Here is a 20,262-nt window from a genome sequence, read left to right on the forward strand (position 1 = left end):
TGACTGGGTGGGTTGGTGGCTGGGTGGGTTGGTGGCTGGGTGGGTTGGTGGCTGGGTGGGTTGGTGGCTGGGTGGGTGCGTGGGTTGGTGGCCTGGTGGGTTGGTGTCTGGGTGGGTTGGTAGCTGGGTGGGTTGGTGTCTTGGTGTTGGGTGGCTGGGTGGGTTGGTGGCTGGGTTGAGGGACTGCGTGATATATTGGTGTGGTCTGGGACTGTTTGTTGTTGTTTTTGTTGCCTTGCGAAATTTTGATAAATCGGAAATGTGTTTACTGTTATGTCGAGTCCCCCACACTCTTTGTCTATTTGCTCCCCCCCCCCCCCCACTTTATACAAGTGTAGTGTAATAGCGCCGACTGGTGACCAGCAGCGGCAACTGCGGTGGGCAAACAGTCCACACGCTGGTGAGCATATGCACGGCTGTGTCGGCAGGGCGGAGGAACTGGGGCAAGGGTCATGGAGCGCCCCCACCTGGAGGCCCCTGGAACCTGCTGGCGGGTTCGAGAAGGGAGGCGTGGCCAGGGCGGAGCCAGGCCGCGCTGGGAGCATAAAAGGGGCCGAGAGCGGGGGGCTCAAGGCTGCCGGTTCTGGGATTGGATCGTCTCGTCGTCGCTGTCGTCGCTGCCATATTCTCTCGATATTGCGCTGCTAGAAAGCCTGTTGGCTGTCTCGGTCAGCGCCGTCGGTGTTAGACGGCGAGTGTTGTGTTATAGGCTAGCGACTGTAGAGTGCGCAGGCGAGATCGTGTGTGTTCAATAGTTCAAGTTCATTTATTAGGTATAGCCCTGTGAGCAATTCGGCTCTTGAATCGGGTGCAACCGCAACAAACAGAAAACAAAAACATGAACAAGAAAACATCTTAAAGTGACTATGTGACTAAGTGCAAACAGAAAATCCAAGAAAAGACAGCAAAATATTGCAGAAAAAGCACCGTACACCAACACTGTGTGCAAAAATCCCAGTGGGATGCAAGTCAAACAACAACAACCACAAGACAACTTATATTAAGGCCATCAGTCTAACTCTGTACTACAACAAACAAACATGGCCAAACCAAAAAAACTTTTCTAAAATCACCAAAATAAAGCCATAAAAGCAATGAAACAGTGGTCATAGGAACTGTGACCGAATTTTCACAATAAACGACGTTAACAACATGTACCACCACCAAACTCTGCAGCCATATCTGTAAAGCAGGTGACCCTACAAACCTCGTCTCCGAACTCACTGACACTACACAAGGGTCACGCTACACATTTGGTTCCTGCGAGAGTGTTCTTGTTGCTTACAGGGAGTGTTATTGAGGGTTGGGGGGGCTCGTGGTTACCGCTGAAAATGGTCCGAGTGGAAATCACTTCTGAGAGCCGGCTGTGGAAACACATCTCAGCGGGGGCGCGGGGGACGGGACATTTATCTCGAGCGATTAAAGGTGGGGTTAATTTTGGGTCCAGTCTTCACCACCACCACCGCTGCCACCACTGCTCTCTCTCTCGCTTTCTGTCTGTCTGTCTGTAGCCGGAAACTAAGCGACTCTTTAATCTCAAAATCTCTCGCGGCGAGGGACCAAAAAACGAACGGAGGGATGGGGCAATGCTGCCTGTGAGCGGTGATCCAACACCGGACCGCCGGTCTCGTAGCGCGGAGCTGCTAACCACAACGCCACCGCTCCCTCGCTCGCTCAAAGATTACCCGTATAGCCTCAACAGAAGTTTGGGGCAAGTGCTGTTCGCGAGCGCTCGCAGACAATCGCTCAGGGTACTTGCACACCTCCCACGTGATGCTTTGCCCTGCGGAAACACAGCACAATGTCGGAGTAGGAACCGTGTCTGACAAGTTTTCCGAAACACTGGGCATCTACTGGACATCTGCAAAAGCTTTAAAATATATATATGGTAAGTCCTCGCTTAACGCGTTTTTCGCTACAACGCCGTTCTTGCATTCGGGCACACACTTTTCTCGTGCGGAACGCACGCTGTCGTGACGCGGATCGCGTGCCGATATGACGCGGATTGATAGGGTACCGTGGCGGCGGGGTATCCTCAGTCATTTGTCCCGCAATCCCATTGTGCGGTGGGCGTGGTAGCACATCGCATCTCGCCCAACTCTACCGTTGCTACATTCATTCACGGGGACGTTGTTTTTCGCTTGGCACGTGTTTTCGCTTTCCGCGGCACCTTTTATGCGCGAACGCGATCGACCTCTCGCGCGCCAAACGAGGACTCGCTGTGCGTGCCCGGACCTTCTGTGCAACGCGGCAGGAGGAGTTCAAACACCTCCAGAGCAATAACGCGGGCGGGATTTCGAATGCAAATGGTGCCAGACCCAAAGAGGCGTCTTGTGAAACGCTTAACGCCACCACCGTGGGTCGTGAAGTGTGTGGAGGGGGGGGGGGGTTAATGCGATTTTCTTTAATCCCGATCAGAAAAGCCAATTTGGTAATTGCTTTTCGAATTAGGGATGCTGAAAGGTCACGGCAGAGTCAAGAATCTACGTCTTTGGCCGTCAGTTGGCACTGATGTGTATGTGTGTGTGTTGAACTTCTTTCGCACTATACGTAGCCGACCATGCAAATCTAAGGTTCGCGGGAAGGACAACTCAACACAAAAAGCAGTTCTAAAGGAATGAATTTGTCAATCTAGATGATGATTTAAACGTGCACAGCTCCAGTGGCTTCATAACATCGGAAGGGAAGAGAGTTCCAGACGGTCGCAGAAGCGCATCTGAAAGCGCCGCGCGATGCGGTGACCACCGTTTTTGTTCGATGTCCGAACCAAAATCCTCTGCTGCTGCTATTGCGAGGTGATGATGGCCTTTTGCTCCTTGACGAAATCAGCAGAAGTGGGACAAAGTCATTGTTATGCAAGTCCAAGTCGAGTCGCAAGTCATCAAATTCATGACTCGAGTCTGACTCGAGTCCAAGTCACATGACTCGAGTCCACATCTCATAGGTGGGACAAAGTCATTGTTATGCAAGTCCAAGTCGAGTCGCAAGTCATCAAATTCATGACTCGAGTCTGACTCGAGTCCAAGTCACATGACTCGAGTCCACACCTCTGGAAATCAGCAAAGCTATTGTGATTCATTTGTTGGCAAGCACTTTGTGTGTAGTGAGTGCGAAGTGCTTGCCACAAATGAACCACAACATCTTGATAAAATGTCAGCCGACGCACACAGCCCTTGGGAGAGTATCACCTCGGACAATACTACAGACTTGCCTGGCTCTACGCGGAATAGTAGTACGGTAGTAGATGCATTACAAAATTTTAACAAAGGGAGCACGTACAGTAAAACCTTGGATTGCGAGCAAAGTTCGTTCCGGAAACGTGTTTGTAATCCAAAGCACTCGTATATCAGTTGTGATCACGTGACGCTCGGCAGACAAAGCGTAAACACGTACTACTCGTATTGCAAGACCTCGCTCGTTTATCAAATTAATATTTACTTAAATTTTTTGCTCATCTTGCAAAGTAGTCGCAGACCAAGTTACTCGCAATCCAAGGTTTTACTGTATTTAGAAACATGCGTGATTACTATTCGTATTATTTTGCTGCTATAAATGTCCACGTGATGATAAGCCACTTCGTTGAGTTATCGTTTGTGGTGGCCAGGTCACTTCTCAAAAAAGAAGGTCATCGCTCAGTGAGCCTTAGCTGGTAAGGTAAAAAATATATATCTTCTTGGTTCTTTCGGTAAAGTCACGTAGAATGGAAATAATAAAATAATAAAAATAAAACATAATAAAATACAATTCTCACGACGTTTCGGCCATAACGCAAGCAGCCGTCCTCAGTTGAAGACCAGGTGTGTCATTCAGACTCTATCTTCTCGACAGACCTGTTCTTCACCTGAGGACGGCTGCTTGCGTTGTGGCCGAAACGTCGTGAGAATTATTTTATTATGTTTTATTTTTATTATTTTATTATTTCCATTCTACGTGACATTAGCGAAAGAACCAAGAAGATGAATCCCTGCAGTCACGAAAGCTTTAAATCGAATCTTCTGGAAGATTCTCTGCCTCTTCTGGAAGACTCTCTCATCACTCTTCCGGAAGACTCCCTCTCTGCCTCTTCTGGAAGACGCTGTCATGAATCTTCTGGAAGACTCTTTTTCTGCTTCTTCTGGAAGACTCTCTCATCAATCTTCTGGAAGACTCTTTCTCACTATCTCTTCTGGAAGACGCTGTCATAACTCTTCTGGAAGAATCTCTTTCTCTGCCTCTTCTGGAAGACTCTCATCACTCTTCTGGAAGATTCTCTCTCTGCCTCTTCTGGAAGACGCTGTCGTGAATCTTCTGGAATATTCTTTCTCTGCCTCTTCTGGAAGACTCTCTCATCAATCTTCCGGAAGACTCTCTCTCTGCCTCTTCTGGAAGACGCTGTCATGAAACTTCTGGAATATTCTTTCTCTACCACTTCTGGAAGACTCTCTCATCAATGTTCTGGAAGACTCTTTTTCTGCTTCTTCTGGAAGACTCTCTCATCAATTCTTCCGGAAGACTCTTTTTCTGCCTCTTCTGGAAGACTCCCTCTCATCACTCTTCTGGAAGACTCTTTCTCTGCCTCTTCCGGAAGACTCCCTCTCATCACTCTTCCGGAAGACTCTTTCTCTGCCTCTTCCGGAAGACTCTCTCCCTACTTCTAGAAGACTCTCTTTCCCACCCATCTTCCGGAAGACGTCTTCCGGAAGCGGATGATCCTCTCCACCGAAACGCCGTCCGCGCGACGCCCGTCTCCTAGCAACGTGTCCTCGCCGCCGCCGCCGCTTCGCTCGTCATGGCGGACGCGGACCGCGGCTCGTGAGGTTGACGACGCTTCGCTTCGAGTCCGCGACTCAAACTTCGAGTCCGCGACTCAAGCGCCGTGAGTTCCTCGTGGGGCGGGAGACGTCGGGGGGGGGGGGCATGGCGTGAGCGTGCACGCACCTGCAGAGGGGGGCGGAGGGGGGTCTATTTGTCTCTTGTGCGTCTGTGTGCAGTGCCGGATGATGTCAGTGTGGGGCCTGCAGCATTCGTTATAAAGGGACCCAAAATAAATATTAAAACACGTTATAATTAAAACACGTACATTTTTTACTTGCTTGGTAAAGTAATTGTGTCTTTTAATTTGCTATACAGCCAGATAATAGACAAATCGCTAAGCTTAAACACCCGGTCGTTCGTAAAAGTTGAAGGCGGTATAGCACTATAGTAATAGAGCAAGTGCAGAATCACTGAATCGGAGACTTGTGTTGCCTCCGAAACGTCGTGATTTTTATTATTTTATTTCTATTATTATTAATGGTTTTGTATTATTTATTTATTTTAACCTAAGAGTATGAATCCTTGCAGTCACAAAAGCTTCAAATCTATAATTGTATTTAAGAGCTTGGCCTCTTGGATTTTTTCCTCACTTGATACAGTAAATTTTAGCTGTGACGGTCCCACCTGACGACGGAGACTTGTGTTGCCTCAGAAACGTCGCGATTTGTTATTTAATTTATATTATTATTTTGATAATTTTTATTACTTATTTTTATTTTTACCTACGTGACTTTACCGAAAAAAATCTAAGAGTATAGATCTCCCACTCTCGATCTCCCTTCAGTGTTGGCCCTTCCGCCAGCAGTGACGTGAGTGGTTCAATTGCAGGGCTGCGTCTTTTACCTTTTAGCTACGACAACGCTGCACGCTATGTTACCCCCCGTCTGTCCGTACCTTCCACGTGCAGAGACGGAGGAGGGCGAGGGAGACTCACTCGCAGGACAGACATGCGGCTAAAAAGGTTCCTACTGCGGTATTACCCGCCAGGTAAACGCTCGTAATACCGTGGTTTTTATTACACGCTTTTTATTTAACTCACTCTGTTGTTGTTGTCGTTGTCGTATCCTCAAATCTTGTAACTCAATTTTAACCCACGTCCCGATGTGGTATCGACTTGGTAAACTTGGTATACTTATGTCATACTGATGACAATGCTATATTCTATCATAAAAAATTAAATAGATATTTTGAAAAAAATGTTTACACGCTTTCTATTAACTCACTCTGTCTGTTGTTGTATCCTCAAATCTTGTAATTCAATTTTAACCCACTTCCCAATGTGGCATCGACTTGGTATACTTATGTCATACTGATGACAATACTATATTCTATCATAAAAAAAAAATCTATATTTTTAAACATTCTTTGTTAGATTTTATGTTTCGGCTTGGGTCTAATTGTCCACGCTCAACTGACGTTGGCTGTAAATCACCACGGCCGTCTTACGTTATGGCAAGCTTCGGGGCCACTTCCTGGAGTCGTGGAGTTCTGACCAATCAACTTCAAGGACAGTGCATTATCAGTTATGTTTTTTGTTTGCATTATAGCTGCAGGTATTGTGGTCTATGCAAACATGACTCCTTGTAAAAAAGCTGTCAGTTTTGTTGCCAGATAGAAGGGTAAAAAAACAATTATCAAAGAAAATGTAATTATAGAGTACAGTACGACGTATCGATTGCAATCGAAACGTCATACTCTATTCTTTAATTTATTTTCTTTCTACGTGACTTTACCGAAAGAACCAAAGAGTAATTCCTGCAGTCACGAAAGCTTCAAATCAAGTGTTGTACACACCTGTCTGTCGCAAGGCATCATCCTGGAGTACGAGCACCACGGGCAGCTGAAGACCAAGTCGATTGACCTACTGGACCTCAGCCCAGAGTGAGTGGAGTCCCCCTCCCCTTTCCTTGAGGACATCTGTAAAAAAATAGATTTATAGCTCATCAGATTCCTCCGGTCCGCTACTGCCCCTGACCCTTGTCCTTGTTTCTCTCCGCCCGTCTCTCTCCCTGTCTCTTCTTTAATGCATCCATCTGTCCATCTGTCCGTTGGCCTGGCTGTTCGTGTGCCTATCCATTTGCCGTTCCATCTGCCTGTCCGTCTGCCCCACTTGTCTGTCTGTCCGTTGGCCTGTCTGTCTACCCGCCTGCACATCGGCCCGTGTCCACGTGTGTGTGTGTGTGTGCGTGTCCGTCGTGCGATGACGGTGCCAGCACGGACGTGGCGGCCGTGGTCGGGGATATCGTGGCCTCTGAGCCGCTCGTGACGCCGTCCCGGGCCCCGCAGGTGCGTCAGCTGGTCGAGAGGCTCTTGGGAAAACTCCAGCAGGCCAGCGACCGCCCGTTCCATCTCTTCAAGGTATCCACCCGCCCGCTCACCCCCTTGCTCGCTCGCTTGCCTGCCCGCTCGCCCGCCCGCTCGCTCGCCTGCCCGCTCGCTCGCCTGCCTGTACGGCCGTTAGTTTGTTAATTAGGTTGACACGTTAAGACCTGCAGAGGTCGGAATGAATGCGCCACATTTGAATGTTTCTCGGGTTTCCGTCCCAGTTTCTTGGGATTGCCCCCCAAGATTCGAATCCCCCGTGGGGTCGACCTGCATGCTCGGGACACGCTCGGGACACACGTTGATATGCTAGGGACATGCGGACATGCTAGGGACACTTTAGGGACACGCGCACACAAAAAAAAGGCTTAATCTTTTGAAGCCTCCCCTACCCCAAAGATGTCGAGCCCCACGGGGTTTGCGCTACAGGGAGACCTAGACCCTGAAGCTGGACATCTGTGAAAAATAACTTCATAGGTTATCGGATTCCTCCTCCAGTCGAAATAAATAATCTGGAACACCTTGGCTAACCGAAGAAACATTTAACTTGTCAGACAAATAAAAGTCAGAGCTGAAGACATCCAAACAGAAATTAAAGTTGATCAAATGTCTCAATAAATATCACCACATTTTCTCCATTCTGCCATCTCTGTCCTCCTTTAAACCAACCGTGTTAAAATCTCTAAAGTTTTAAGTGTGAATGTAATTTTACAACATAATTGTTGTAAAGTTTTTTTTTCATATCTGTAAATTGTGGAATACCTCGATGTTGAGCTGCTGGCTGAGTCACTCCCTCCCCCTTGACAAAGAGCTTCTTGGCTCTACGGCTTTACTCAGTGGGAAATAAAACTTCTGAAACCGATTCGGAATTTCATTTTGCACTTTCTGTCGCTAAATTCCAGCTCGGTGTGATTTAGGCACGACAAGCCTCTCTCTCACGCATCTCCATGTGTGTGTGTGCATGCGTCTCCGCGTGTGTGCATCCATCTCTGTGTGTGTGTGCTTCTCCGTGTGTGTGCATGCGTCTTCATGTATGTGCATGTGTCTCCGTGTGTGTTTGTGTGCATCTCCGTGTGTGTGCATGCGTCTTCACGTGTGTGCATCCATCTCTGTGTGTGTGTGTGTGTGCTTCTCCGTGTGTGTGTGCTTCTCCGTGTGTGTGCATGCGTCTTCATGTATGTGCATGTGTCTCCGTGTGTGTGTGTGTGCTTCTCCGTGTGTGTGTGTGTGCTTCTCCGTGTGTGCGTGTGTGTGCACGCAGGTACTCAGAGCTCACATCCTGCCCCTCACCAACGTGGCCTTCAACAAGTCCGGTGAGAGGTGAGCCTGAGAACCTATGTCCCCATGTCTCAATATCCCATGCTTGTGGGTCTCCATGTCCTCTTGTTACCCCCATGTCTCTGTGTTGCTTTGTACCCAGACTTCCATGCTTGTGCGTCTATGTGTCCATGTACACGTGTCCCCATGTCTCTGTGTCGCTTTGTACCCAGACTTCCATGCTTGTGTGTCTATGTGTCCATGTACACGTGTCCCCATGTCTCTGTGTCCCCCCCCCCATGTCCCCATATCCCTTTGTCCCCTCCCCCATGTCCCCCCCCCCCTTCCGTGTCCCCATGTCTCTTGTGTGCCCCCCCCCCGTGTCCCCCAGCTTCATCACGGGTAGCTATGACCGCACGTGCAAGGTGTGGGACACGGCGAGCGGAGAGGAGCGACTCACGCTGGACGGACACCGTAACGTCGTGTACGCCATCGCCTTCAACGTCCCCTATGGGTACGCGTGCGCACGCACGCAGCTCCCTGGCGCGCACACACACGCAGCTCCTTCGCGTGTGCACGCAGCTCCTTCGCAGCACACGCAGCTCGCTCATAGCTGTCCCACAGCTGCTCACACATACACAGTTCTCACACACACAGCTCACACACACACAGCTCACACACACACAGCTCACACACACACAGCTCACACCCACACACAGCTCACACACAACTCACACACACACAGCTCACACACACACAGCTCACACACAGCTCACACACACACAGCTCTCACACACACAGCTCACACACACAGAACACACACACACAGCTCACACACACAGCTCACACACGCAGCTCACACACACACAGCTCACACACCACAGCTCACACACACAGCTCACACACACAGCTCACACACACACAGCACACACACAGCTCACACACACCTTACACACAGCACACACACAGCTCACACACACAGCTCACATACACAGCTCACACACACACAGCTCACTCTTTCTTACACACACAGCCCTTACACACACACAGCCCTTACACACACACAGCTCACACACACACAGCTTACACACACACAGCACACACACACACACAGCTCACACACACACAGCTCACACACACAGCTCACACACACACAGCTCACTCTTTCTTATACACACAGCCCTTACACACACACAGCTCACACACACACACAGCTTACACACACACAGCTCACACACACACAGCTTACACACACACAGCTCACACACACACAGCTCACACACACACACAGCTTACACACACACAGCCCTTACACACACACAGCCCTTACACACACACAGCCCTTACACACACACAGCTCACACACACACAGCTTGCTCACAGCTGCCTCAGCTCTCTTAGTCGACTTGTATCCCCATTCCCCCCACTTCTCATTTGACCCCCCCCCCGCTCCCCCCACTATGTATCGTAACCCCCCCACTTCCTTGTGACCCCTGCCTCCCCTCCCCCTCCCTCCCTGACCCCACAGGGATAAGATCGCGACGGGGTCGTTTGACAAGACGTGCAAACTGTGGAGTGCACAGAGCGGGCAGTGCTGCCACACGCTGCGTGGACACTCAGCTGAGATCGTGAGTGGGGGGGGTGGGGGGGAGGGGGGTGGGGGGGGCACTCGGCCGAGATCGTGAGTGGGGGGGGAGGGGAGGGGGGGGGTGGGGGGGAGGGGTTGGGGGGGCACTCGGCGAGATCGTGAGTGGGGGGGAGGGGGGGGTGGAGAGTGGGGGGGGCACTCGGCTGAGATCGTGAGTGGGGGGTTGCGGGATGAGGAGGGTGATGGCGAGGATGGCGGTGATGATCACGGTAAGGGTGTTGATGATGGTGGTGGTGGTGGTGATATTTCAGCATCATTTACACCATCGTCGTGGTGGTAATGATGCTGACGATCATGGTGGTGATGGTGGTAATGATGCTGATGGTCACGATGATGGCGATGTTGGTAATGATGCTGACGATCATGGTGATGGTGATGATGGTGTTGATGGTGGTGGTAACGATGCTGACGATCATGGTGGTGATGGTCACGGTGATGGCAATGGTGGTAATGATGCTGATGGTCACGGTGATGGCGATGATGGTAATGCTGCTGACGATCATGGTGTTGGTGGTGGTGGTAATGACGCTGATGGTCACGGTGGTGATGGTGGCGGTGTTGGGGTTGGCTTATCCCTCGCTCTCCCTGCGTTCTCTACAGGTGTGCCTGGCGTTTAACCCGGCCAGCACGCTCGTGGCCACCGGGAGCATGGACGCAACGGCGCGACTCTGGGACGTGCAGGCCGGCACGGAGGCAGCCACGCTCACCGTACGCACGGCTCACGGCTCACCGCATCAGCAGCACCACGAGCAGCCGGGCATTGGGCAGGCTGTCATGCAGCTCGCATGCCCAGCCACCGCATGCCCAAGCAGCTTCTGTTTTTGCCGGATAGAGGGGGATAAATGCACACAGCAACGGGCTAGAGAAGAGATGGGCTGATGGGTGAGTGAATGGGTGGATGAGTGAGGTGGGTCAGTTGGTAGGTGAGTGAGTTGAGTACAGGTGAGTGTGTGAGTGGGTAAGTGAGTGAGTGAACGGGTGAGTGTGTGAGTGGGTGGGTGAGTCGGTGAGTAAGTGGTGCGGTGAGTGCAAGTGTGTAAGTGGGTGTGTAAGTTGGTAGGTGTGTGAGTGGGTGGGTGTTTGAGTTGGCACAGTAGGGGGCACAGGTGGTGCATCAGCCAGTCATCTCAGTCATCTCAGTCGACCCGTGGTACCTGGGTCTGCCCTGTGACCTGCCAGCGGGCGTTCGACACTTGACGTGGCCTCAAGGTGCACATGGCCTGGCACAAGCGTCGTGCTGACGTCACCGCTACTTAGTGGCGAATGGCGGTTGTTGTTGGGTGTTTGAGTTGGTCGATGAGTGAGTCAGCGGGTGAGTGGGTGGGTGAGTTGGTAGGTGACTGAGTGAGTGCGGGTGAGTGTGTAAGCGGATGGGTGAGTGAGTGTGTGAGTTGGTAGGTGAGTGAGTGGCAGGTTGTGCGTAAACAATAACCGGCATTTCATTAAATGCTTGTAGTACCGTTTGGATGTGCAAGGTGGTGGAGGGTCTAACAACACAAACTTGGTCAGATCATTAGACGTGTCCTTACGCCAATGAGTCTCATGAATCAAAATCCACGCGTATTAATTCTATACATGCGTTTTATGTGTATTGCACAGGGACACACTGCGGAAATCATCTCGCTGGGCTTCAACACGACAGGAGATCAGCTGATCACCGGCTCCTTCGACCACACGGTGTCCGTGTGGGACGTCAGCACGGGCAGGTAAACCCCCCCACCCACCTCCCCCCGCTCTCAACTTCAGCCACGGTCTCTCCACTGCTGGATGAAGGCCTCTGCTGGCCGTCGCCGCTGACGCGCACGACGCGATCTCGTCGTCGCTCCATCTCCGCGGTGAACGTCCTCTTAGCTGGGCGGCAGGTGGAGGGAGGCTGCCATGCTGTCACCAGTGTCGCCCATTGGCCGATGCACGTGATGACGTCATCGGGGGAGGGCGGTGGGGGAGGTGGAACGAGCGAATCGGTCGTTGTGCCGCAAATCCCGGCGGGAACGCTGATCCATTTCCCGGTCCCCAGTAGCGACACGATTTTACAATAACGTTTCGTTCACATCGGATGGTCTTTACGAGAGTTGTTGTGAGCCCCGGGTCACACACACGCGGATGAACGTACGGATGGACCTACGGACGGACGGAGCCAGTGTGTGTGCTCGCACTCCTGCTGTGTGACTGTGGCTTTGCTGTGCGATGGGCACAGGAGGAGCCACGCTCTGATCGGGCACAGGGGGGAGATCAGCAGCACGCAATTCAACTGGGACTCTTCGCTCATCGCTACCGGCTCCATGGACAAGACGTGCAAGGTGTGCGCGCGTGTGCGTGCGTGTGTGCGTGCGTGTGTGCGTGCGTGTGTGCCCGCCTACCACGTGCGTACCCATGTCTGTGTATCTGTGTGTACCTGTGTGTGTGTGCATGCCCGTGCATGTCTACCCCTGTGCGTACCCATGTCTGTGTGCCTGTATGTGCACGCGTGTGTGCACGCCTATGCGCGTCTATCCATTAATGTGTGTCTGTGTACATATGCTTACGAGTGTGTGCTTTTATGGGGAGCGGTGGCGCAGTCAAATACCTGTGACGATTATCTGAACTGGTCCTGGACCTCCCCTAGGTCAACTCAGCCTGAGATGAGTACCTGGTGCGATGCGTAAGCATCGCCACTGGGGAGACAAAGGCGGCCGGGTGTGGTGCTGGCCACCCACACCCCTGCATGTGCCGTCCCGGCCTTTATAGGTGCTACCCGCTCACAGCACTTGGCCCATCAGTCTGTTGAAGGCTATACGGGGGGTCTTTGTCTTTGTAGCTGTGGGACTCGAGAAGCGGACGCTGCGTGGCCACGCTGGCTGGCCACGAGGACGAGGTGCTGGACGTGAGCTTTGACCTCACGGGGCAGCTGGTGGCCACCGCCTCCACCGATGGTGAAGCCGCCACCACCAACACAACCGCCACCACACAACCACCACCAACACAACCGCCACCAACACAACCGCCACCACACAACCACCACCACCACAACCGCCACCACACAACCACCACCACACCGCGTCATGTGTTGTGCGTCACCTGTCATGCGTCCCGTGCCGTGCGTTGTGTGTCGTGCATCATGTGTCACGCACCATGGGCCGCACGTATGTACATTTAACTTCATTGGAACCTCATTTGCCAGTAAAAAATATGATAATTGGTTTTTTACCCTTCTATCTGGCAACAAAACTGACACCTTTTTTTACGAGGAGTCATGTTTGCATAGACCACAATACCTGCAGTCATAATGCAAACAAAAAACATAACTCTGATAATGTGCGCCTTTTGGCGTCATCTGGTCCAACACCATGTGAGACTAGGCTCTAAGGAAAGCTGTCTCGGGTGTGGACCAATCAACTTCAGGGACAGTGCACATTATCAGAGTTATGTTTTTTTGTTTGCATTATGACTGCAGGTATTGTGGTCTATGCAAACATGACTCCTTGTAAAATAAGGTGTCAGTTTTGTTGCCAGATAGAAGGGTAAAAAACCAATTATCATACATTTAACTTCTTTCTTTCCCACCGGACGTAGCCAACCATGCCGATCGGATGTTGCATGTCGCGTGTCGTACGTCATGCGCCACGTGTCTTGTACGACGCCGTCGCGTGTTGTGCTGTCGCCCAGGCACGGCACGGGTGTACAGCACAGCAGAGCGAACCTGTATCTCCAAACTGGAGGGGCACGACGGGGAGATTTCCAAGGTAGGGACCCGAAACGAATCAAAACTCGGGGATCCGCGTTGGCAGTGGTGGTCACAGCTCTACGGCCGCATCAGCCGCTGTGCGCCCCGGTCTCGCCCCGGTCTCGCAAGCGAAGCAAAGGTTGAGCCCGGATAGCGTTTGGATGTGTGAGCACCAAGCAGTGCCAGGTGTTGTAGGTTGTGGGTGGATGGTGCGGGGGGGGGGAGTTTAGTGCAGCAAAAACTCAGAATGTTTATTTCGACTGGAGGAGGAATCCGATGAGCTATGAAGCTCTTTTTCACAGATGCCCAGCGCCGGGCGCGGGGTTCGGAATGTTGCAGCAACAAACAAAAACACGACCGGAGTGCAGAGTACAGTGGTCCAGTCGGTTAACGATACTAATTGCTTCCACGAAAACCATCGTCGATTGAAATTATCGGTAATCGAATATAGGAAATACTTGTTAAAGGCTTCATTTGTTCGAAGACGATCGGAGGTTGACCTTTTCCACCCGATAAAAAATAGCTCTCAAAAGGCTCACAAATGGCTGTCGCTGATTGGCTGAGGTCTGCCGAGCCCACCTAGGAGCACTCTGATTGGCTGAAATTGGCGGCCGCGCGATATCGTTAATCGAAAATTTCGTTAATCAAAAATTTTGCTTTAATAGAACAATGGGGGACCCTATGGGAGGCGGATCGTTAATCTGAATATGATAATTGTTTTTTTACCCTTCTATCTGGCAACAAAACTGACACCTTTTTTACAAGGAGTCATGTTTGCATAGACCACAATACCTGTAGTCATGCAAACAAAAAACATAACTCTGATAATGTATGCACTGTCCTTGAAGTTGATTGGTCCACACCCGAGACAGCTTTCCTTAGAGCCTAGTTGGACCAGATGACGCCAAAAGGCGCATTATGACTGCAGGTATTGTGGTCTATGCAAACATGACTCCTTGTAAAAAAAGGTGTCAGTTTTGTTGCCAGATAAAAAGGGTAAAAAACCAATTCTCATATTTTTTACTGGCAAATGAGGTTCCAATGGTGAATCTGAATATCGTTCGCAACGATGTCATCGCAAGCCGTGGGACCATTGTATAGGGAAGGTAAGAAAGAGTAAGAAGCCCCACTCGCCGTTGGGGGTGGTTTGAGCTCTGGTGGTGTGGCCGCTCTCTCTCCCTGCCGGGGGGCACCAGGTGTGCTTCAACGCACAGGCTACCCGCGTGCTCACGGCGAGCTCGGACAAGACGGCGAGGCTGTGGGAGCCGCGGTCCGGACGCTGCCTCCAGGTGCTTGACGGACACACGGAGGAGATCTTCTCCTGCGCCTTCAACTACGAGGGGGACTCGATCATCACCGGTACGCACACAGAGTTTAGAGATTCCACCGCCGGCGCGTTTGGGCGCAGGCGCTGTTTGCGCACCACAACATGCACCTGTTGAAACTATTAAATCAAACTTTGTACAATTTTTTTTATTTTACCATGTAAGGCTCATTGAGCTATACATAGCTCTTCTGCAGAAGCAAGCGGACTACGGCAAATGATAGCTCAACGAATTGGCTTATCGTGTGCAAATTTATAGCAGCCAAATACTCTAAACGCGTGATGTTGATTCTAAATGTGGAAGGAAATATCGGAGGACCCGGAGAAAAATCCACGTGACCACGGGGAGAGAGACACGCAAACTCCAAATATACAGGCGTCAGGGTCGGGATCGAACCCATAACCTCCTGCGTACCAGGCGATGGAGTTAACATCTCGCCACTGTGGCTCAGTGGACCTAGGGGAGGCCCACGACCGATTCAGATATTCCGCAAATGCTATTTGGTCGCGAGCGGAAATTGAACTCTGGTTTGCCGAGTTGGTAGGTAGCGCAGGGCGCTAACCACATCCACATGACACCCACTAGCACACATCGCCAAACGTGTCGTCGCACATGTTGCGTCAAAGACGCGTGTAAACACCCGCGGTGTTTTTGCGCGTGCGATGCGGTGTCTTGCAGGCAGCAAAGACAACACATGTCGAGTGTGGAGGGTGTAAAGACTGAGGAGACTCGCGTCATCATCAGCAGCCATGATCAGTCCGCTGCTGGATCAAGGCCTCCCCAAAGGCCTTCCGTAGCCTGCGACGGCAACCGGTCCACCCACCGCGTGGTCTGCACGCCACACGGGCTGATTTCATAGCTCCATCTCCTCGGTCGGACGTCCGTTCTGTCCCCTCCACGCGTGCTCTCTGCTTTGTCTGCCACTCGGAACATCGCGTCTCCTGCCCAAGCCCCCACTGCACTGCTCGCGATGATGATGCTGCCCCAGAAGAACACGCGCGCCACCTTTCACACAAGCCAATGGGCTGTAATATAAATGTACTGCCCCGTTGTCAATTTCAATGCTGGGATGGAGGCCTCGCCAGGCTGCGTTGGTCACAGGGGATGTTAACAGTTAACGTGATTGTGTGTCTACAGCACACTCGGTGGCAGCTGTACAAGATGATGATGATGAACGAAAAATAATGCAAGGCTTTCTGGCGATAATACAGGAGGCGTTAAGATGTTTAAACACCAAATAGACACCGATTAACTTGATACTGGCATAAACGGTCCCATGGGTATAACTGCTTAAACCGAGCTATTCATGCTTTGGCGTTTACATTGTCATTGTATTGTTCGCCTTTTCGCGTCCTTTGCTCTATAGCAGGGGTGTCCAAACTTTTTGCAAAGAGGGCCATATTTGATAAAGTGAAGATGCCCGGGGGCCAATAGATCCTTTTGACATTGTTTTAACCACAAAAGTTACGTGACAATATACACTGTTATAAAAAAATTTTCATTGTCACAATTACCTTTATTTTTCAAATGACAATGTAACCAAATATAAGCCACTCAGGCAGACGTGAACAACTCTAAAAACGCAATTCTGCCTTTCATTCAGTCAGATAACATTGAACAAATTTTATAGAATACCTTAAATTTCCATGAGTTTTATTATGTATTTATTCTGACAGAGCTGGCGAGCCATAAATAACACATTATAAGACCGAAGCTGCAGGCCGTATGAAATCTGACCGCGGGCCGGACTTTCGACATGCCTGCTCTATTGTAATGGTGAGACAATGCCATAGAATTGGCTTGTGGTGAAGGCCAATCGGTTTCGAGAACAATGCGTTCATTGATAATTGGTTTTTTACACTTTTATCTGGCAACAAAACTGACACCTTTCTTTACAAGGAGTCATGTTTTCATTGACCACAATACCTGCAGTCGGAATGCAAACAAAAAACATTGATTGGTCCACACCCGAGACAGCTTGTGGATCAATCAATTTCAAGGACAGTGCATACATTATCAGAGTTATGTGTTTTGTTTTCATTTCGACCGCAGGTATTCTGGTCAATGCAAACATGACTCCTTGTAAAAAAAAGGTGTCAGTTTTGTTGCCAGATAAAAGGGTAAAAAAACAATGATATTTTGCTACTGGCAAATGAGGTTCCAATGGTGAATGCGTACTTTATAAAAGCATATTTTTTCCGTGTTTTAGCACAAGTATGTGTGGTGAATGCAGACTCGATGCTCTGCAATGTGTGTGTGTCCAGTTGGTGTTTGAATATCTTAACACCACCTGTATTTCCAGAAAAGGGTAAGAGAAGCCTCTTCTTCGTTCTCCATCAATGCGGCGACGTCTCTGACCTGCGTACATTCTCTAATCCGCTCGCTCCTCTCTCCGTGGAATCCCAAGGGGGCATCTCTCCACTCTTTGTTGAACGGGAACGCGTGTCAATCACAAATGACGGAATCCTCATATTTCGACGTTTTGTGTCGTGAGCATGAGAATCTGGTATGTTGAATCTATTTCGTGCCGTACGAAGTCAACCGTGCTAATCGGAGGTGCGGGGGAGGGACACGTAAAAAGTGGTTATGATTCGATGTCCGAAGTGGAACGACTCCACTCCCTCGCAACACCCCGTGTCGGTCTTGGGTCGTTTTGTCAAATGAACCGCACCGTGAACGGGCGTCAAACAATCCGCTTCGCTGTGCGAATTAAAAAGTCGTCCTCCTCGACAAATCCCATTCAGAAGGGCACGAGTTCTCATCAGCTGCGCCAGCCCGCTCTGTCGCGATGCCACAATCCCGGTCAAGGTGCATCGTTCAGGGCAACGTTGGGGCTACGTTGGACCAACGTTGGCACGTTAACCGGCGATGCTTCCCGCTGACTCGCCGCTGTTTCCACAGAGAGCCCAATAAAAGTTCGCCGGACTTTTTGAGCATCGGAACCAGAAATGTTTATTGGGGCACGTTGCCATTTCGCAAGGTGGTGGGCGAGGGCGCTTATGGGCCCTCTACAAACACGGCCCGTGTGTGTGTGTGCCGCAGGGTAACAACACAAGGGACCTTTGTCCCCTTCTTTTTTCTTGTCATATGGCTGCTGCTGCTGTTGCTGCAGCTGCAGAACAACAACTACAATCTCACATTCAGACAACCACGCCAGGAGCAAGCGGAGTGTATCATGGCTGTGATGTCTCCTGTGTGATTGTGGATCTGGGCATTGCGGCGGTACACGTTGTACGGTCTGTTCTGGATGACCACACTCACATACAACTGGAGAGTTTATTTTATTTTTTATTTATGCATCATTAGGTATCTGCATCTACTGCCGTGGTTTGTGCCGATGCGGTTTAGGGTGGACCATGAACTTCGTGGGAGATCAAACGCAGGGATCTTCTTGCGTTGAGCCTTTCACAAGCGGTGTTTGTTTTGCGAGTTCTTCTTAATTGCATTCAGCTCTTCAAGCTCCACAAGCTTTGTCCCCTAACAGAGCACGAGAGAACAGCTTCCCCAGCCATCGTGGGCACGCTCCATTGCTCTGTGCTGTCACTCCATTTTTAGAGATAATATAACATAAACTGTAATTTGCATGAAGTAGGATTTCTGCGAAGTTCTAGCTCCTGCAGAGGGAGGGCTTCTTACTACTATAGAGTCAGTAGATCACTACTTAAATAAACGGGGGATAACACATTTCTGCGGAGGGAGCTGGTAGGAACGTTGGGTGGCTCGGTCAATGGCCAGGGTCAATGGCGGCGAGGTGTATTCCGCAAATATGGCCGACTGAGGGCGGGCACAAGCCGGCGTGAGTAGGTTAAACGTTGAGTTTTATAAGGGCACTACGGGGTGACCAGCCCCTCCCCACCCAGCCCCACCTTCCCCACACTCCCCACCCAGCCCCTCCCTGCACGACGGACGGACGGACACAATAATCCCCTGTGGGCTGGTGGAACCAGTGGGTTCCTACCAGTATAAATAAAGCGTATGAGTACAAATTGCATAGGTACGGAAATTCCTGCCGATTTCTTAACACAATGCAAGCTTGGGGCAAGGCAGCGAAACAACAACAGTCCCAGACCACACCAAGACAACAACACGCAGCTGTAGGAGACCCTCAATCCCATGGTAAGTTCACGTTGAACCATCGATACACAATGGGTCAGGATTAAGGTTACAAATCACGTTTCCAAATGTGGTCGTAGCCGTCTAGTGAAGGCGTCCAATCCAACCACGGTGGCGAGATGTTAACCATCTCGCCTGGTATGCAGGAGGTCGTGGGTCCGATCCTACCTGATGTATATTTGGAGTTTTGCATGTTCTTTCTCTCTCCCCGTAGTTTCCCCCCTCCACATTCAATACAATTCCACGCAATGAGAAAGCCGCTTAGTTGGGCCATCATTTGTGGTGGCCAGGTCACTTGAAAAATAGTTAAGTAGCAGCTCAGTGGGGCTTTCCCTGGTAAAGTCCTATTAACCTCCACTCCCCGGCTCGCTCCGAGACCCAAGAATTGCGGAACAATTCGCTGGACGCTATGAACTTCCACGTGGTGATAGGCCACTTCGATGGGCTATAATGTGTGGTCAGGTCGATTCTGAAAGAGCTACATTTAGGGGCCGTCCATAAATGATGTCACGCACCTAGGGGGGAGGGGTCAGACGTTTGTGACGAGGGGGGGTGAGAAATGCGCAACTATAAATAAATATAAACAACACGTTCTACTTATGGGAACCTCATTTGCCAGTAAAAATATGATAATTGGTTCTTTACCCTTCTATCTGGCAACAAAACTGACACCTTTTTACAAGGAGTCATGTTTGCATAGACCGCAATACCTGCAGTCATAATACAAATAAAAGAACATAACTCTGATAATGTGCACTGTCCTTAAAGTTGATTGATCCACACCCGAGACAGCTTTCCTTAGAGCCTAGTCTTCTTTTGTTTGCATTATGACTGCAGGTATTGCGGTCTATGCAAACATGACTCCTTGTAAAAAGGTGTCAGTTTTGTTGCCAGATAGAAGGGTAAAGAACCAATTATCACGTTCTACTTAATTAAATAGACTTTTCAATAAATGTTTTCTACAACATCAGAGTACAGCGCCACATTAAATACGCACTACAATGACAATAGTTTGAAGAGATATTTGAAGCACTTTTTTTTGGGTGGGGGGGGGCAGAGCTTTGTGACGTCATATTTGAGGGGGCTCTGACTTTGTGACG

The 20,262-nt window shown here is 50.4% G+C and overlaps 1 protein-coding gene across 2 annotated transcripts; it reads left to right on the plus strand.

Moving 5' to 3' along the window:
• Positions 1-4,727: 4,727 nt before the first annotated feature.
• Positions 4,728-17,979, plus strand: DAW1 (dynein assembly factor with WD repeats 1). 2 transcript variants are annotated; one of them, XM_078616574.1, is made up of 14 exons: positions 4,728-4,855; positions 5,702-5,781; positions 6,603-6,675; positions 7,008-7,152; positions 8,378-8,436; positions 8,765-8,887; positions 9,902-10,001; positions 10,622-10,729; positions 11,621-11,727; positions 12,219-12,321; positions 12,819-12,933; positions 13,667-13,743; positions 14,921-15,083; positions 15,728-17,979. In XM_078616574.1, the coding sequence occupies exons 2-14, from the start codon at positions 5,742-5,744 to the stop codon at positions 15,763-15,765; spliced, it is 1,251 nt and encodes a 416-aa protein (XP_078472700.1). In that variant the 5' UTR covers positions 4,728-4,855; positions 5,702-5,741; the 3' UTR covers positions 15,766-17,979. The 2 variants fall into 2 exon arrangements, 1 of the variants encoding a protein (XP_078472700.1); XR_013588507.1 differs by lacking the exon at positions 13,667-13,743.
• Positions 17,980-20,262: the final 2,283 nt, after the last annotated feature.

Source organism: Lampetra planeri, chromosome 51, assembly GCF_965212315.1.
Source record: "Lampetra planeri chromosome 51, kcLamPlan1.2.h2, whole genome shotgun sequence".
In the NCBI taxonomy this organism is placed as follows: domain Eukaryota; kingdom Metazoa; phylum Chordata; class Hyperoartia; order Petromyzontiformes; family Petromyzontidae; genus Lampetra; species Lampetra planeri.

Bases quoted from the DNA above. Each gene is read 5' to 3' on its own strand.
- DAW1 (XM_078616574.1), top strand. From the start codon at position 5,742: ATGCGGCTAAAAAGGTTCCTACTGCGGTATTACCCGCCAG. The intron at 8,437-8,764 runs GTGAGCCTGAGA...CGTGTCCCCCAG, and splicing joins TTCAACAAGTCCGGTGAGAG to CTTCATCACGGGTAGCTATG. The intron at 8,888-9,901 runs GTACGCGTGCGC...CTGACCCCACAG, and splicing joins GCCTTCAACGTCCCCTATGG to GGATAAGATCGCGACGGGGT.